Source organism: Panthera onca, chromosome A2, assembly GCF_046562875.1.
Source record: "Panthera onca isolate mPanOnc1 chromosome A2, mPanOnc1 haplotype 2, whole genome shotgun sequence".
Lineage (NCBI taxonomy): Eukaryota > Metazoa > Chordata > Mammalia > Carnivora > Felidae > Panthera > Panthera onca.
Window position 1 is genome coordinate 7,221,746 of NC_138340.1, and position 14,461 is coordinate 7,236,206.

The 14,461-nt window shown below is 42.6% G+C and overlaps 1 protein-coding gene across 1 annotated transcript in view; it reads left to right on the forward strand.

Moving 5' to 3' along the window:
• Positions 1 to 14,280, forward strand: part of ZNF177 (zinc finger protein 177) — a 31,694-nt gene extending 17,414 nt beyond the window's left edge. Inside the window, 6 exon segments of the mRNA XM_078443454.2 lie at positions 5,472 to 5,557; positions 6,188 to 6,314; positions 6,763 to 6,855; positions 7,558 to 7,640; positions 8,197 to 9,290; positions 9,292 to 14,280. Of these exon segments, the coding sequence (XP_078299580.2) occupies positions 5,525 to 5,557; positions 6,188 to 6,314; positions 6,763 to 6,855; positions 7,558 to 7,640; positions 8,197 to 9,290; positions 9,292 to 9,301 (1,440 nt within the window). The 5' untranslated portion in view covers positions 5,472 to 5,524 and the 3' untranslated portion in view covers positions 9,302 to 14,280.
• The last annotated feature ends 181 nt before the right edge of the window (positions 14,281 to 14,461 follow it).

Below are 14,461 nucleotides of genomic sequence, written 5' to 3' on the forward strand. Positions count from 1 at the left end.
CTGGCTGCTCTTAAGGTGGTGGTGGGCAAAAAACTAAACACCAAAGAAGAAAAAAATTATAATGAATCTAGGTGTGGATTTCTTTTTATTCATCCAGCTTGGAATTTATTGTGCTTTCAGAATCTAAAGGTTAGTGTCGTTTACTAATACTAGGAAATTTGTAGCTAGTTTCTCAGCAAACGGTGCTAACAAAGTTCTAATCTGGTTAGAACTTTGCATTGAGTTTCTTTCTGACTTCATGAGTATGTTTTTCCTTTCCAGAAGTTGTATTAGCTTTCTTAAATTGCTTGACCATCTTTATAACAGCTTACTCCATATTCATCCGAGTTTCTCTTAATTTAACAGTTTTTTATATTCCCTGTCTAAAAAGTTGAATATCTGAAGTAGTATTTTTTGCCTTTACTTCCTGCTGCCTGTGTTTTTGGCTGCTTTTCTTTCATGGTACATTGTGTATTTGCATTTATAACATTTTAAAGTGTGGCTTTCTCAATTTACTTAGAACTTTATGCGAGGGAATTTTTTGAGGCTTGGCTTGAAGTTGAGTTTTCCAGAGATAAGTCCATTTGCTCATACGAATTGCAATTAGTGTGGCAATGCCACCTAGGACCCTCTTGAAATGAAATTATGCTTTTTTAAAAAAATTGTTTAATGTTTATTTATTTTTGAGAGAGACAGACAGAATAGGAGCAGAGAGGGGCAGAGACAGAGAGAGGGAAACACAGAACTCAAAGCAAGCTCTGGGCTCCAGGCTCCACACTGTCAGCACAGAGCCCAACACAGGGCTCAAACTCACAAACTGTGAGATCATGACCTGAGCCGAAGTCGGATGCTTAACTGACTGAGCCACCCAGGCGCCCTCGAAATGAAATTATTCTTGATGTTTTCTGGACTACACGAAGAATGTGAATTTGGACTAAAACCTAAGATTTGCTTTTGCTACTGAATCTGATGCCAGGGTCTAGACAGGTGCACATCCTCAATGTCCCTTTCTGCATGGAAGTTTTTTTTCTTTTCCTTAAAAGTTTTAATTATGGACTTTCAAACATACTCAGGAGTCAAGAGTGCTATGATAAAATCTCCCTGTACTCATCACTTATCTTCAGTGATTACCAGTGCTTGCCATTCTTATAATGTCTGTTCCTCCCTTTGTATATTATTACTGAGTTTTATTTTCCTGTTAGAACAAATATCAGACATCATATCATTTTGCCCATAATTTGAGTTGTCTCTCTAATAGAAAAGGACGTGTAGGGCGCCTGGGTGGCTTAGTTGGTTAAGCATCCAGCTCTTCTTTTCAGCTCAGGTCATGATCTCACGGTTGGTGGGATCAATCCCTGCATCGGGCCCTGTCCCGACAGCACTGAGCCTGCTTGGGATTTTCTCTCTCCCTCTCTCTGACCCTCCCCTGCTCATGTCCGCTTGCTCGCTCTCTCTCTCTCTCTCTCTCTCTCTCAAAATAAATAAACATTAAAGAAATAATAATAATAATGGGGCACCTGGGTGGCGTAGTTGGTTAAGCATCCAACTCTTGGTTTCAGTTTAGGTCATGACCTCACAGTTGATGACTTCAAGCCCTGCGTCAGGCTCTGTGCTGACAGTGCAGGGAGTGCTGACTCCCTCTCTCTCTGCTTCTTTCTGCCTCTCTCTCTCTCTCCAAATAAATAAATGAACTTTAAAATTTTTAAATAATAATAATAAAGTAAAAGGAAAGGACAGCATGAGGACATAACTACCTAACCCGGTTTGGGGCTAAACGAGGAAGGGAGAGCTGTTACAGATCAAGAGACTAAGGAGGCAATCCACTAATAAAAATAAATGTTTAACAGAAGTTTTTAGCATTGTCACAATACCGTTATCACACTCCCTAAATGAACATTTCTTGATACTTTCAGTGGTCTTTGGCTACAAGTAGTTACACAGGTTGGGTCTATCACTCCTTGCAGCAAGGCAGAATGCACAGCGTTGTGCACCGGGGGACCTCTCAGTCCAAGGGTGTTAGACCTCCAGGGTGTGAGCTCGTGGCAGGTGCTCTTGGTGGAGGGTTCCGGATTAGATGTTGTCAGGAAGTGAGGGCAATTCTGCAATCGAATTTATTAGTAAAGCTTACCAAGAAGGAGGGAAAATAAACCAGGGGTGAAGCTGTAATTGATAAGGAAGCAGCGTTGTTCATTTTGGCCAGAAAGGGGGGATGCTGAGTCATTTCTGAGGCTTAGATAATGTTCTGTGTTCAGACATGACTACAGAACAGCCCTGTTGTGTCTTCGTATGCCGTGGTCAGAGTGGCCGTGTCTGCTGTTGCTGTTCTGTGACGTCGTTCATGTTCAATAGGAGAACACACAGGCCTCGCTGATGGTCCCAGGACTGCTCCTGGATGTCAGGGGCTGCTTTTCTCTTTGCCAGTATCATCTAATACCCAGTCTGTGTTCAGTTCCCCCGGAATGTCTCAAAGTGTGTTTCTGCAGTTGGTGTTGTTGGAATCGAGATGGAAGGTCCACACGCTTCTGTGAGCTGTTACAAGTCCTTCCTGTCTGTCCCCCAGACTGGGTTTGGCTGCTTGTATCTTCGTGATATCATCTTATATCTTCATGATGTTAACATATCCCCTCAGACTCTTTCTTCTGTAAACTGCTAATTAGATGAAAGGATTTGTCAGGGTTTTTTTGTTTGTTTGTTTTTTTGTTTTTGGCAGAAGTACTTTATAGATGGTGCTGTTTCTTTTTACATCATACCAGAACTTACCTGCTATCCAGACATCGTCTTTGTGATGTTAAGATTTATCACTTGGTTCCAGTGTCAGCTTGATCCTTCCTTGATAAAGGTTCCCAGCTTATCTATACAGTCTCCAGTTATCCCCCTAGTTAATAAGACTCCTCATTAATTACAAAAGGAGAAAATGGTAACTTCATAGAAAAACCTGTGGCATGCCACCTTAACCAACTGACCATAGTTCTCACCTATAATGAGACAGACTGGCACCTAAGGCCTCCTGAGGTGGCACGCTGAGGACACTCATCAGTCAGGTAGTCCTTCATCCAAAACTGAACTTCCTGGGGTGCCTGGGTGGCTCAGTCGGTTGAGCGTCTGACTTCAGCTCAGGTCATGATCTCACAGCTCATGAGTTCGAGACCCGCATCAGGCTCTGTGCTGACAGCTCAGAGCCTGGAGCCTGTTTCAGATTCTGTGCCTCCCTCTCTCTCTGCCCCAACCCACTCGCATTCTGTCTCTGTCAGTCTCAAAAATAAATAAACATCAAAAATTAAAAAACAAAACAAAACTGAACTTCCTGAATCTAATCATGAGAAAACATCAGAAAAGCCAAAACTGAGGTGGAGTCCGTCAAACATCGGACCTGGACTCTTTGTATCTTGAAAGATGAAGAAAGGCTGAGGGATGGGTCCCGATTAAAGAAGCATAAAGAACCATGGTTTGAGGGCATGATGCCGTATGGGAAATTTAAAAAGTGATTGCTGGAGGGGCACCCAGCTGGCTCAGTCAGTTGAGCGGCCAACTCTTGATTTCAGCCCAGCTCATGATCTCACAGTTCATGAGATCGAGCCCCACTGCGCTGTGCCTGCTTTGGATTCTCTGTCGCCCTCTCTCTCTGCCCCTCCCCCCCCAATAAATAAATACACTTTTAAAAAGGTGATTGCTGGAGCACCTGGGTGGCTATCAGTTAAGTGTCCGGCCTGGGCTCCGGTCATGAGCTCACGGTTCGTGAGTTCAAGCCCCACGTTGGGCTTTGTAATGACAGCTCAGAGCCTGAAGCCAGCTTTGGATTCTGTGTCTCCTTCTCTGTCTCTGCCCTACCCCTGCTTGCACTCTGTCTCTCTCTGTCTCTCAAAAATGAATAAACATTAAAAAAACTGAACAACAAAAAAAATGATTGCTATAAAGGATATTGCTGGACCAGTTAGTGATATTCTGCATAGAGAGCGTATAATATTAAATCCATGTTTAAATGTTCCTGATTTTGATCACTGTGGTTATGTTAGAGAATGTCCAAGTTCCTGGGCCACTCTGAAGTATGTAGGAGAAAAGGGTCATGGAATCTGGTATTTCTTCTCGAATAGATTCTTCTCAATAACATTCTTGCTGAAGCACAGAGGAAATCGGGGGGGAGGGTGTGGGGGAGAGAAGACAAATTTTAATGGCAAAGAATCTGTGGAAGTCTATCATATTCACACAGATCTTTCTTCCTTTTAGTTTTAACATATTTTCAAAATTGAAAACTATAAGCAAACATCCCCACTCTCTTTTCCCCTAATAATTGAGTAACCACTGATTGTTACTGCTTAGATTCATTAATTTACTATTGGTTGCAAATGGTGACTTTCTGACTCTAGCATTTTCTTTATAATAAACAAAGCTTATAAAGCATGTACAATTCTTGTATAAAGAAGAACTCTTCCCCATCACAACAACTTAGCAGTCGTAAACTATTGTTCATAAAGGAGAGAGAGAGACACATGCTTGATTCTTGCCTCTCATGAATTTTCAGAATTATGACTTGATATCCTGGCCTTCTCCAATACTGACCATTAAGGTTTTTTTTAAATATCATTATGAACTCATGATTTTGTTTTACATTTGATGATTTCAATTGACTGCAGTCATTATTTATTAAATTGTTCTTTTCTTTTTTAAGATTTTATTTTTTTGAGTAATCTGTACACCCAGCATGGGGCTCAAACTCACAACCCTGAGATCAAGAGTCACATGCTCTTCTGACTGAGCCAGCCGGGGGCCCCTAAATTATTCCATCTTAAGCCAAGGAGAGCTCCTTTAAGTTTTCTCCTGTGTATTTTTGACACAACTCCATTAGTCTTTGCTGGGATTCTTACTTTCTGCTATAAGATGTTCCAGACTTGGGGCACCTGGGTGGCTCAGTCGGTTAAGCGTCCGACTTCAGCTCAGGTCATGATCTCGCAGTTTGTGAGTTCGAGCCCTGCATCAGGCTCCATGCTGACAGCTCAGAGCCTGGAGCCTGCTTCAGATTCTTTGTCTCTCTTTCTCTGCCCCTTCCCTATTCATACTCTGTCTCTCCCTCTCTCTCTCAAATAAATAAGTAAATAAACATTAAAAAAAATAACTTAAAAAAGATGTTCCAGACTCACCTTGAACACTTCACATTCTGCACTGGACTCAGCTATTTCTCAAATGAGCCTTGCTTTCTTTCATGGGCAAGTGACATTTAGAGGCATTCTGGAACTAGTGGGGGCTCATTGCTCCTTGCAATGCCTATTGGCCCTAGACATTTTTAGGAGTTTGGCCCAGAAAAAAGTTTAAAAAGAAAAAGAACATATTAGATTTCTAATTCCTAGTTGTTCTTGGATAGGGAGATAAAATCTTAAGGTGAACTGTACTGTGTGTGTGGGTGTGTGGTCCCTCTGAAGCTAGTATGAGGAAGCTTCTAGGTTGTAAGCGTTGAATATCTGTCAAGCCTAGACTTTCATGGCTTCTGTCTTCTCTAGGTCGGCTTGCTCAGAACCCTGTCTGGTGACGAGGGAGACACACAAGAGGAAGAATGGCTGCAGGATTGCTGACCACCTGGTCACAGGTATATAGGAAATTATTCTGTTTCAAAGAAAAAAATGCTGTTTCCAAAGGATACGTGTCTTGCCCACAACCCACAGCTTCCAGCGGGCTGGCCTCAGGCTTTCCCAGTTTTTTGGGCGTCTCAGAACGAGAGAAAGAATGCCTTTGGAAAGGCTTCTATTACTACAACATTTGTAAATTTTTTGTTTTTTTCCAGATATTCCTCCAGGTTGAGTATTCGTTCCATATTCTGTTGGGTGCTATGAAGGAAAAGAGATTTTTCACTAGGAAAATCATTCATTCATTTTCCAAGTATTTTTCTCCTCCTGCAGTATGGTCAGTCTGTACTGGATCTTGACTAAGACTGGAAGGGTCCTCACAACCTACTGGGTGGAAATATCGGGTCAACTATGTATTAGAAAAGCTGCTAAAAGCTTGAGTCTGGATGAGGTGGTCCAGGCAAAGAGAGCAAAAGAGGAGAGTTCCAAGAACTGAGCCTTGGGGTAGATAACAAGAGACCTTCAGAGCACAACTGCACTTCCCAAGCAGTGCGCTGGTCTCCTTCCCCGGTCCTGGCAGCCTCCCCCACCATTCTTTTGCTACATAGTTAGAAATGGGCCTTGGCTGAGCCCGAATGTGCGCGATGTTTCAGGATTCAGTGACCTTTGAGGAAGTGGCGGTGGATTTCTCCCAGGAGGAGTGGGCACTTCTGGACCCTACTCAGAAAATCCTATACAGAGACGTGATGCTGGAGAACTACAGGAACCTGGCCTCTGTGGGTGAGACTGGCCTCCTTCCTTCATTTTTCCATTTCTTCATGCAGCAGGTAGTCCTTCATCACACACCGTGTTCTGGGTTTTGTGAAAAGAACGGCAGTACACAGTCAACACGAAATGAGTGGCCCCTGCTCTTGTGGGAATCTCGTGGCTTCCAGTAAAAATGCATTGATTTCATTTTCAGTATTATTACAAAATTTAGGTAATTGCAGTGTGTATTTGTTCTTGGGTTTGGGTGTCAAGGGTCTGTTCCATGTGGACAGGACGTTATGTAGGTGTTTGTTTGGGGGACCTTGTGGAAAGGCTTGGATCTGATTCCTTTGTCACTCCTGAGGTGGTACTTGCCTGGCTTCAGAATCCTTTAGTATCAAAGTATTGGAACCACTTTTGTGGACAGACTTCTTGTCTCCTTCACAGTCCTCCCACCTCATGTGTCTTTCTCTACGAGCAGGGTACCCTCTCTGCAAGCACAGTCTGATCACTGAGGTGGGGCAGGAAGCACTGAGCACAGAGGAGAGAGGAATGCTCCAAGGTACCTGTATAGGTGAGTCCCAGGCAGAAGGGAGTCATTGTGTGGAGCAGCCATAGCTGATGTGGGATGGTCCTTTTAGGAATGTCGATTTGTGTTGACAACACTGAGGCCATTATTTGAACTTTCCCTCTTTGACCATCTCTCCCCTCATTCATATCTTCGTGTGGTCTCAGAGAAAAAAAAAACTGGGTTTTTTTTTCTTCTTTTTTTTAATATTTCTTTTTGAGAGAGCATAAGCAGGGGAGGGCCAGAGAGAGAAGGAGAGAGAGGATCCAGAGCGGGGCTTCGGGGCTCAAACTCATGAACCGTGAGATCATGACCTGTACCAGAGTCAGACAGTCAACCAACTAAGCCACCCAGGCGCCCTGAGAAAAATACTGTTTTAATTCCTCTGTAAATTTTACTTTTCTTTGAATACTTTCTGTGCCATTCTCCCTACTTTGCTTTCCAGATAATACACTCTCCTATTGTCTCAAACCTCCAGAATCCTTTCTAAGTAAAACACTTCCCATTCCATTGCTCATTCCTATCAATGGCATCTTCTCAAAGAGCCAAGTTCCTAGAATAATTTCTCTGGTCATGGGTTACGTCTTCTGTTTCACATTTCCTCTCTATATTTAGTGTTATTGAAAACACATCCATGGGGCTCCTGTGTCCGTCCTTCTGTTATCCCTATTTTTTTATCCCAATAGTTATAAAAATTTTCAATTTCAGGCTTGGATATTCAACTGAAATCAAAAGATGCATTTCCTGTACAGAATGTTCCTAGAGAAAAAACTTGCAATGACATAAAGACGGTAAGATGCACTAGGAATGATTCCTGGTCTTTTACAGGAGGAGAAGTCTGTGAATGTCATGGAGTTAAAGCCCTAGCTTCCAAATGAGGAGAGACAGTGAGGCAGGTGGCATTCACTCACCATAAAGCTGTCTCAGGAAAGTATTCCTGAATCTCATAAAATTAGAGGAATCTCTAAACTTGGCTCAACATTTGCTGTTTCACAGAGAATGCCAAAAAGTAAACATTTATTTAAATATGATTCCATTGTGAAGTATTTAATACATAATTAATTCAGTCTTTACTCATTATTGGCAAAACTCCATATTTAGGATGTCCTTTATTAGGGATGATGGAGTCCTGGGTTGGAGCTGATTCAACTTGAAAGAATAGAGCAAAAAAAATTCCCATGCGTGCACTGAAAAATAGTAAAAATGTCAGTCGTGATCGTGTGTTTCCTGTGTATGGCCAAATCCACTTGGAAGAGAATTCCCATGAATGTAAAGAAAGTGAGGAAATATTTACTTACTTACTCCTTGTTCAGCAGGTACCAACTCCACTTACTCCTTGTTCAGCAGGTACCAACTCAACCCAGCAAGAAACCCTTGGAATCTGATCGTTGTGGAAAATTCTTCAGAAAGAACTGTCACTTGATGTGTACAAGACATTGCAAGGGAGAGAAATGCCACAAATATAAGGATAATGGGAAAGACCTTGGCCACCCCTCAGTTCCTAGGAGTCATGTAAGTACTCACAGTGGAGAGAAGACCTTTAAGGATTGTGGCAAAGCTTTCAATCAAGAGTCCTCCCTTAGGAAACACTTAAGGACTGTCACAGGAGAGAAACCTCACGAGTGTAACCAGTGTCTTTTGTCCCTCAGCATACACTCTTCCTTTCCAGTATATGACCAGATACCTACTGGAAAGAAGCTCTGTGAATGCAGTGATTATAGAGAAAGAGCTTTGCTTAGCACCCACCAAAAACTGTGTACTGTGGAGGAAAGCTCAGAACATAATGAGCGTGGGAAAGTGTTCGCTGGCCCCTTGTCCCTTCAGAAATGTGTGAGACCTCACACTGGAGAGAAGCCTTATGAATGCAGTGACTGTGGGAAAGCCTTCATTTTTCAGTCTTCCCTTAAAAAACATGTGAGATCTCACACTGGAGAGAAACCTTATGAGTGTAATCACTGCGGAAAGTCCTTCAGCCAGAGCTCCCATCTTAACGTGCACAGAAGGACTCACACTGGAGAGAAACCCTATGACTGTAAGGAATGTGGCAAGGCTTTCACTGTTCCTTCATCCCTTCAGAAGCACATGAGAACCCACACCGGAGAGAAACCCTACGAATGCAGTGACTGTGGGAAGGCCTTCATTGATCAGTCATCCCTTAAGAAACATACACGATCTCACACTGGAGAGAAACCTTACGAGTGTAGTCAGTGTGGAAAATCCTTCAGCACGGGCTCTTACCTCATTGTGCACAAGAGAACTCACACTGGAGAGAAAACCTATGAGTGTAAAGAATGTGGGAAGGCCTTTAGGAATTCCTCTTGCCTGAGGGTGCATGTGAGAACTCATACAGGAGAGAAGCCCTATAAATGTACTCAGTGTGGAAAAGCATTCAGCACCAGCACTAACCTTATAATGCACAAGCGAATACACACTGGGCCGAAAGTATGAATGAAATAACTACAGGAAAGCCTTTACTGATCCTTGACACTTCATTCCTCATTGTAGAAGTCACAGTGGAGAGCAGCCCTGTTGTGACCAATGTAGAAAGCCTCCAGGCACAATTCCTGACTTCCTGGGACCAATCTTACAAATGTTCTGGGTCTGTGATTGTCTTTATCAGCGAGTGTTTCATCCTGAAAGAGCGACACCATGTTAAGTATTAAAGGTTATAGGGTGCTCTGTAGTCCCCTTAATCTACGTCACAGAAGTGTTGATAAATGTTTTCACCGTAATTTACTACTAAATGTTTTCCAGTCCTCATCAAGATGTCTTGGACCTATAGTTTATTTAGAAATGTATTTTTTAATGTGAAGACTCCATGCATATGTTATTTTTGATAGATTTCTAACTCAATTGCATTATACACAAAATGCATGGTCTTCATGATACAGATTCTGTATGACAGATTCAAACAGAAAATTGTTGGAGACTTTCTGTGTGGGCTGATGTGTCAGATACAATGAGTTGCTATCCCCAGATCTATTCCACCCTTCTTTTCCTAAAGTAACAAACTATATAATTGTATTCAAGTTGGCAGTGTGGACAGTTTTTTAAGGACTCATCTCCCAACTTCTTTGCCACTTTGCCCATAAGCCCATAGTTCTGGCCTGTGAGAAATAGAGGTCACTGCTTGTGGGTTCTAGAAAAGCTCATGGAAATGGGAATGTCTCCTCTGGAATTTTCTCTCTACCATTTGCCCTCTATTCTATCTCTTCTTTCCTAGAAGATAGACCAAGAGGATGACAGTCAGAGGCTACTGATGATATGTCAGGGATATATACAGTATTATTTGTCTGTACTAACCCTGGATTGCCTATTTCTGGACTTCCTGTAACACAAGAAAAAATAAATTCCTAACTGGTTTAAACCACTCTGGAGGGAAGATTCTGTTAAAACGGATTTCAGTTAACTAATAAATTTCAATGACAGAGTGCGAGCAGGGAGGGGAAGAGAGAGAGGGAGACACATCATCTGAAGCAGGTTCCAGGCTATGAGCTGTCAGCACAGAGCCCAATGTGGGGCTTGAACCCACGAGATCATGAACCACGAGATCATGACCTGAGCCAAAGTCGGACACTTAACCGACTGAGCCACCCAGGTGCCCCTAACTAATACATTTCATGTGTAGTCAAGTTTTATGAATCCTTTAAGTGTGGTTGGAAACACCACCTCTTCTGTAATTATTTGGTATAAATGACTGTCAGTGCATCTGTTGGATGAATCTTACTGTGTTTTTAAAATTTGTGTCATTACAAACCTTTGTCCTTTATTGAGATAGGTATGTTAAAATGCGTCACTATCACTGTGGATAGTAAGGTTGTTTTTTTTTAACTCTGTCTCTTTTATTTTGAGGCACTATAACTAGATGCATACAAATGTTGTCATCCTATATTTCTGGTAAATTGCCCTTTTGTTCTTCTATAGGGCCCATCTGTCTTCCCTAATAATAAATGTTATGATTCGCTGGTATAAATGCAAACTGTAGACCTAGTCGGTAACATTTTCTCCCTACCAACTTGTAAGGACAACCAGAAACAACTTACCTTTCCTCCATATTATGTGGTGGTGTTCCTTGCAACTCCAAGGTGGGGGGTGGGGGAGTCTCCTCATCCACTACATCCCCCGTGGGGGACAAAGAGATCAGGAGGTCCTCAGCAGCCTTCTCTGCCAAAGACAGCAGTGGCCCTCACATACGTCTCTGTTGTTCTTGCTTCGCTTCTGTCATGATGTGTACCCCTGCCTACCTGGTGGACTGTGAGGGATCTTACCGATTTTATCCATGAGGTTTCCTAAGAAACCTCAGGAGGTTTCTCAACTCAAACCGGTTTGTAAATCTCTTGGTCAGTGTGCGTGGGCTCCCTTGAGTGCCACTGCCTATCAATATGTAAGAGCATCTTCTTGAAAGTCAAACTATTATAAAATTGGGAATTCCCTGTGTTGCTGTCTTGGAGATAGACTCCAATCCCTCTGAGGTTGAAAGGGACCATCTAGAAAAGGAGACCACCGCTCATAGCAAAGGGCCACTCAGGACCATCAAGAGTTTATAGGTAAATACCTAAAGAAAAAAAAAAAAGGAGGGGCACCTGGGTGGCTCAGTCGGTTAAGCGCCGACTCAGCTCAGGTCATGATCTTGCGGTTCATGAGTTCAAGTCCCACATCAGGCTCTGTGCTAACAGCTCAGAGCCTGGAGCCTGCTTCAGATTCTGGGTCTCCCTCTCTCTGTGTCCCTCCCCCACTCAAATTCTGTCTCTCAAAAATAAACAAACATTAAAAATAAAAAAAAAAAAATGGGGAAAAATAGAGTCCAAAAGGAAAAAAAAAACTAGGCAGGGGTTTTATGTGGCTACGAGCAATCCCTCCCTTTCCAAGAAAGGCAACTTTAAATCTTATGCACTAAATAACTGTCAGGTCTAGCAAACATGTTAGTCTTCAACTGCTTACGGATTTAAAAACAGTAATGGGCGCCTGGGTGGCCCATTTGGTTAAGTGTCCGACTTCAGCTCAGGTCATGGTCTTAAGGTACGTGGGTTCAAGCCACATCAGGCTCAGCCTGATTCAGACCTTTTATCTCCTGTGGGTGGTTGTATAGGTCTGTTTTAAAATTTATCATTGTATCCTGACCTTTTCTTGGTGGGCATGGTGTATTCTTGCCCTGATGGCTAGACCGGTCTAGTTGCTGCGCCTTCCAGGTTGCATCCTGCCCCAAAGCGTACCTACACAATTCACTCTTTGTCTTCTGCCACCTGAATGCTCTTACTTGACTGGCATGATCGGACATTGCTAACACAGGGACTACATCATCATTGAAAATGCTCATGGAGTCCATCTGCACTGGAGTCCCCTACCTACTGGCCAGGGTAGGGGATGTAAACCGTGTCTGTCAGTTTTGGAAGGATGACCTTGTGTCCCTCTCTCACCTGATCCTATCCCATGAAATCTCAGGATGAAGCATAGGACGAGTGGTGAAAAGGTGAGATTACACCTAGTGATGTGAGACACCATGAACACATGCCCTGGGAACACCGCCCTACCAACTGGGGAGGCCCATACACTCTTCTATTCAAGCTGTGCAGCAGGAGGGTGAGAATAATGAATGTGCTCTTCTGCCCCTTTATCCAGTACCACAATCTGGCAAAGCAACCATATCATCTGTGTAGCTCAAGCAACAGGTGTCGCAGCGGGGGTCTGACTGTGCTTGTCATTCTATCCATGTGCTGTGAAAACAGAAAAATGGTGTGAATATAGCTGGTCTTGACAATCTCCTGTGCTTGATGCCATCCCTGACAGTTCCTAAGTGTGAACGTTGGGTGTGGAAAGGGACAGACACAAATTCGTTTCAGCCTTAGTGATACAAATTCATACAACTCTGATGCCCCAGCAACACTGGGTTACATCATGGGTGGCCATCAGGGCTGCAGCTGCTTGGTGACACTTTTCTTGAGGCTTAATCAGACCACTGTAATGATCATCCAAATCAAGCTTCACAGTCAATCCTGAATGGGAATACCTGTGTACCTTTCTCTCTTGCCCTCCATCACTTTTATACCTGGGAAGAAGGCAAGTCCGTCAACACTCTCCCTAGGCAATTTGTTAAATGTACCTTTGCAGTGAAGAAACTTGAACGCTGAGATCATCTCTCCCATTGAGACAAAGAGCAGGCTTGCTTACTGCTTCAAATAAGCTAGATACTACAAGCTCAGTATTCCTTTCCTTTAGCAACCAGGGTGTACGGATACATCCATGTAGGCCCTCTGTAACCCTAGACAGACGTGGGGACAAAGGGAGCCAATTCAGACATGCTGATGCTTGTGCTGCTGGCTAGACCATGATTGAGTTACGGCCTTTGTCTCTGACGTCAATGTCTCAGCTTCTCTGCCAACATCAATGAGATAGTGACAGGCTAACTTAAGGCCTTGGAAGAAAGGAATAATCAAATCACACGTTCAAGAATTTTGGCAATGGGAATGACATGTTAATATAGTCATGGCTTTTCAGGGAGGGAGAACAATGGTGGCCAGGCTGTGCGTGAAGACGTGAGTGTCTGCAATGCAGTCATGAAATTTCTGCCTCGAGAGGTTTCCTCATGATATGGGTGACAAGAGGGACTTGGAGCCATACACTCCTACCTATTCACGAAAGTTGTTTAAGTGCTATAGTGCAGTTACATCAGCTTGCTTCTCCTCAACTTGTTAATCTTCCTCTAGCCTTTTATTAGTCTCCTTTTATGCATACTATATGTAGAGTTCTGTTTTAAATCACACTTTAAATCCTTTTCTTTCATTTGGAACATTAGTCCATAATATCATGTAGTTACTAGTAAATAAAGGACTTAGGTCTAGCATCTCATTTTTTTCAGTATTTATCTCCCCCTAATTTTAAAACCAGATGGGGCGCCTGGGTGGTTCAGTCGGTTAGGCGTCCGACTTCGGCTCAGGTCATGATCTCGCGGTCCGGGAGTTTGAGCCCCGCGTCGGGCTCTGTGCTGACAGCTCGGAGACTGGAGCCTGTTTCAGATTCTGTGTCTCCCTCTCTCTGACCTTCCCCTGTTCATGCTCTGTCTCTGTCTCAAAAATAAATAAACGTTAAAAAAAAATTTTTTTTTTTTTTAATTAAAAAAATAAAACCAGTGTATTGCCCCTATTCCATCAACCTTGTATTTAGGCCTTTATTTCCCCTTCTTTCGTTTTAACATTGGACACAATGGTCAACTCTAATCATGGATTCCTTGTGCTTTCAATGTAATGACATTTTATAAATCTTTCATACTTTTGTTCACATACCTATTTTTGTACTTGTTTTGTGAAAAAGTACTGACACTGGGCATTCTTCCCTTATTCAGGAATGGTTCTAAAGTTACTCCATTAATCATGTTTGCATTGATTTTGAGTAGATTGTCTTTGTAGAGTTAATAAAAATCTTCTAAAACACTGATTTAGTTACACATGTCCATTTCTAAACATAACTGCATCAACTGAATTATCTATTTTGTTATGTTAGAGATTCACATTTAACGGCACAAAACATTGAATTTTTTTGTGGGCAAAGAGCGTTTTTGAGAATATCTGGCTTTACTATCTTGCCTTTAAAAGTCTATTCAAACTTGGTTATATAC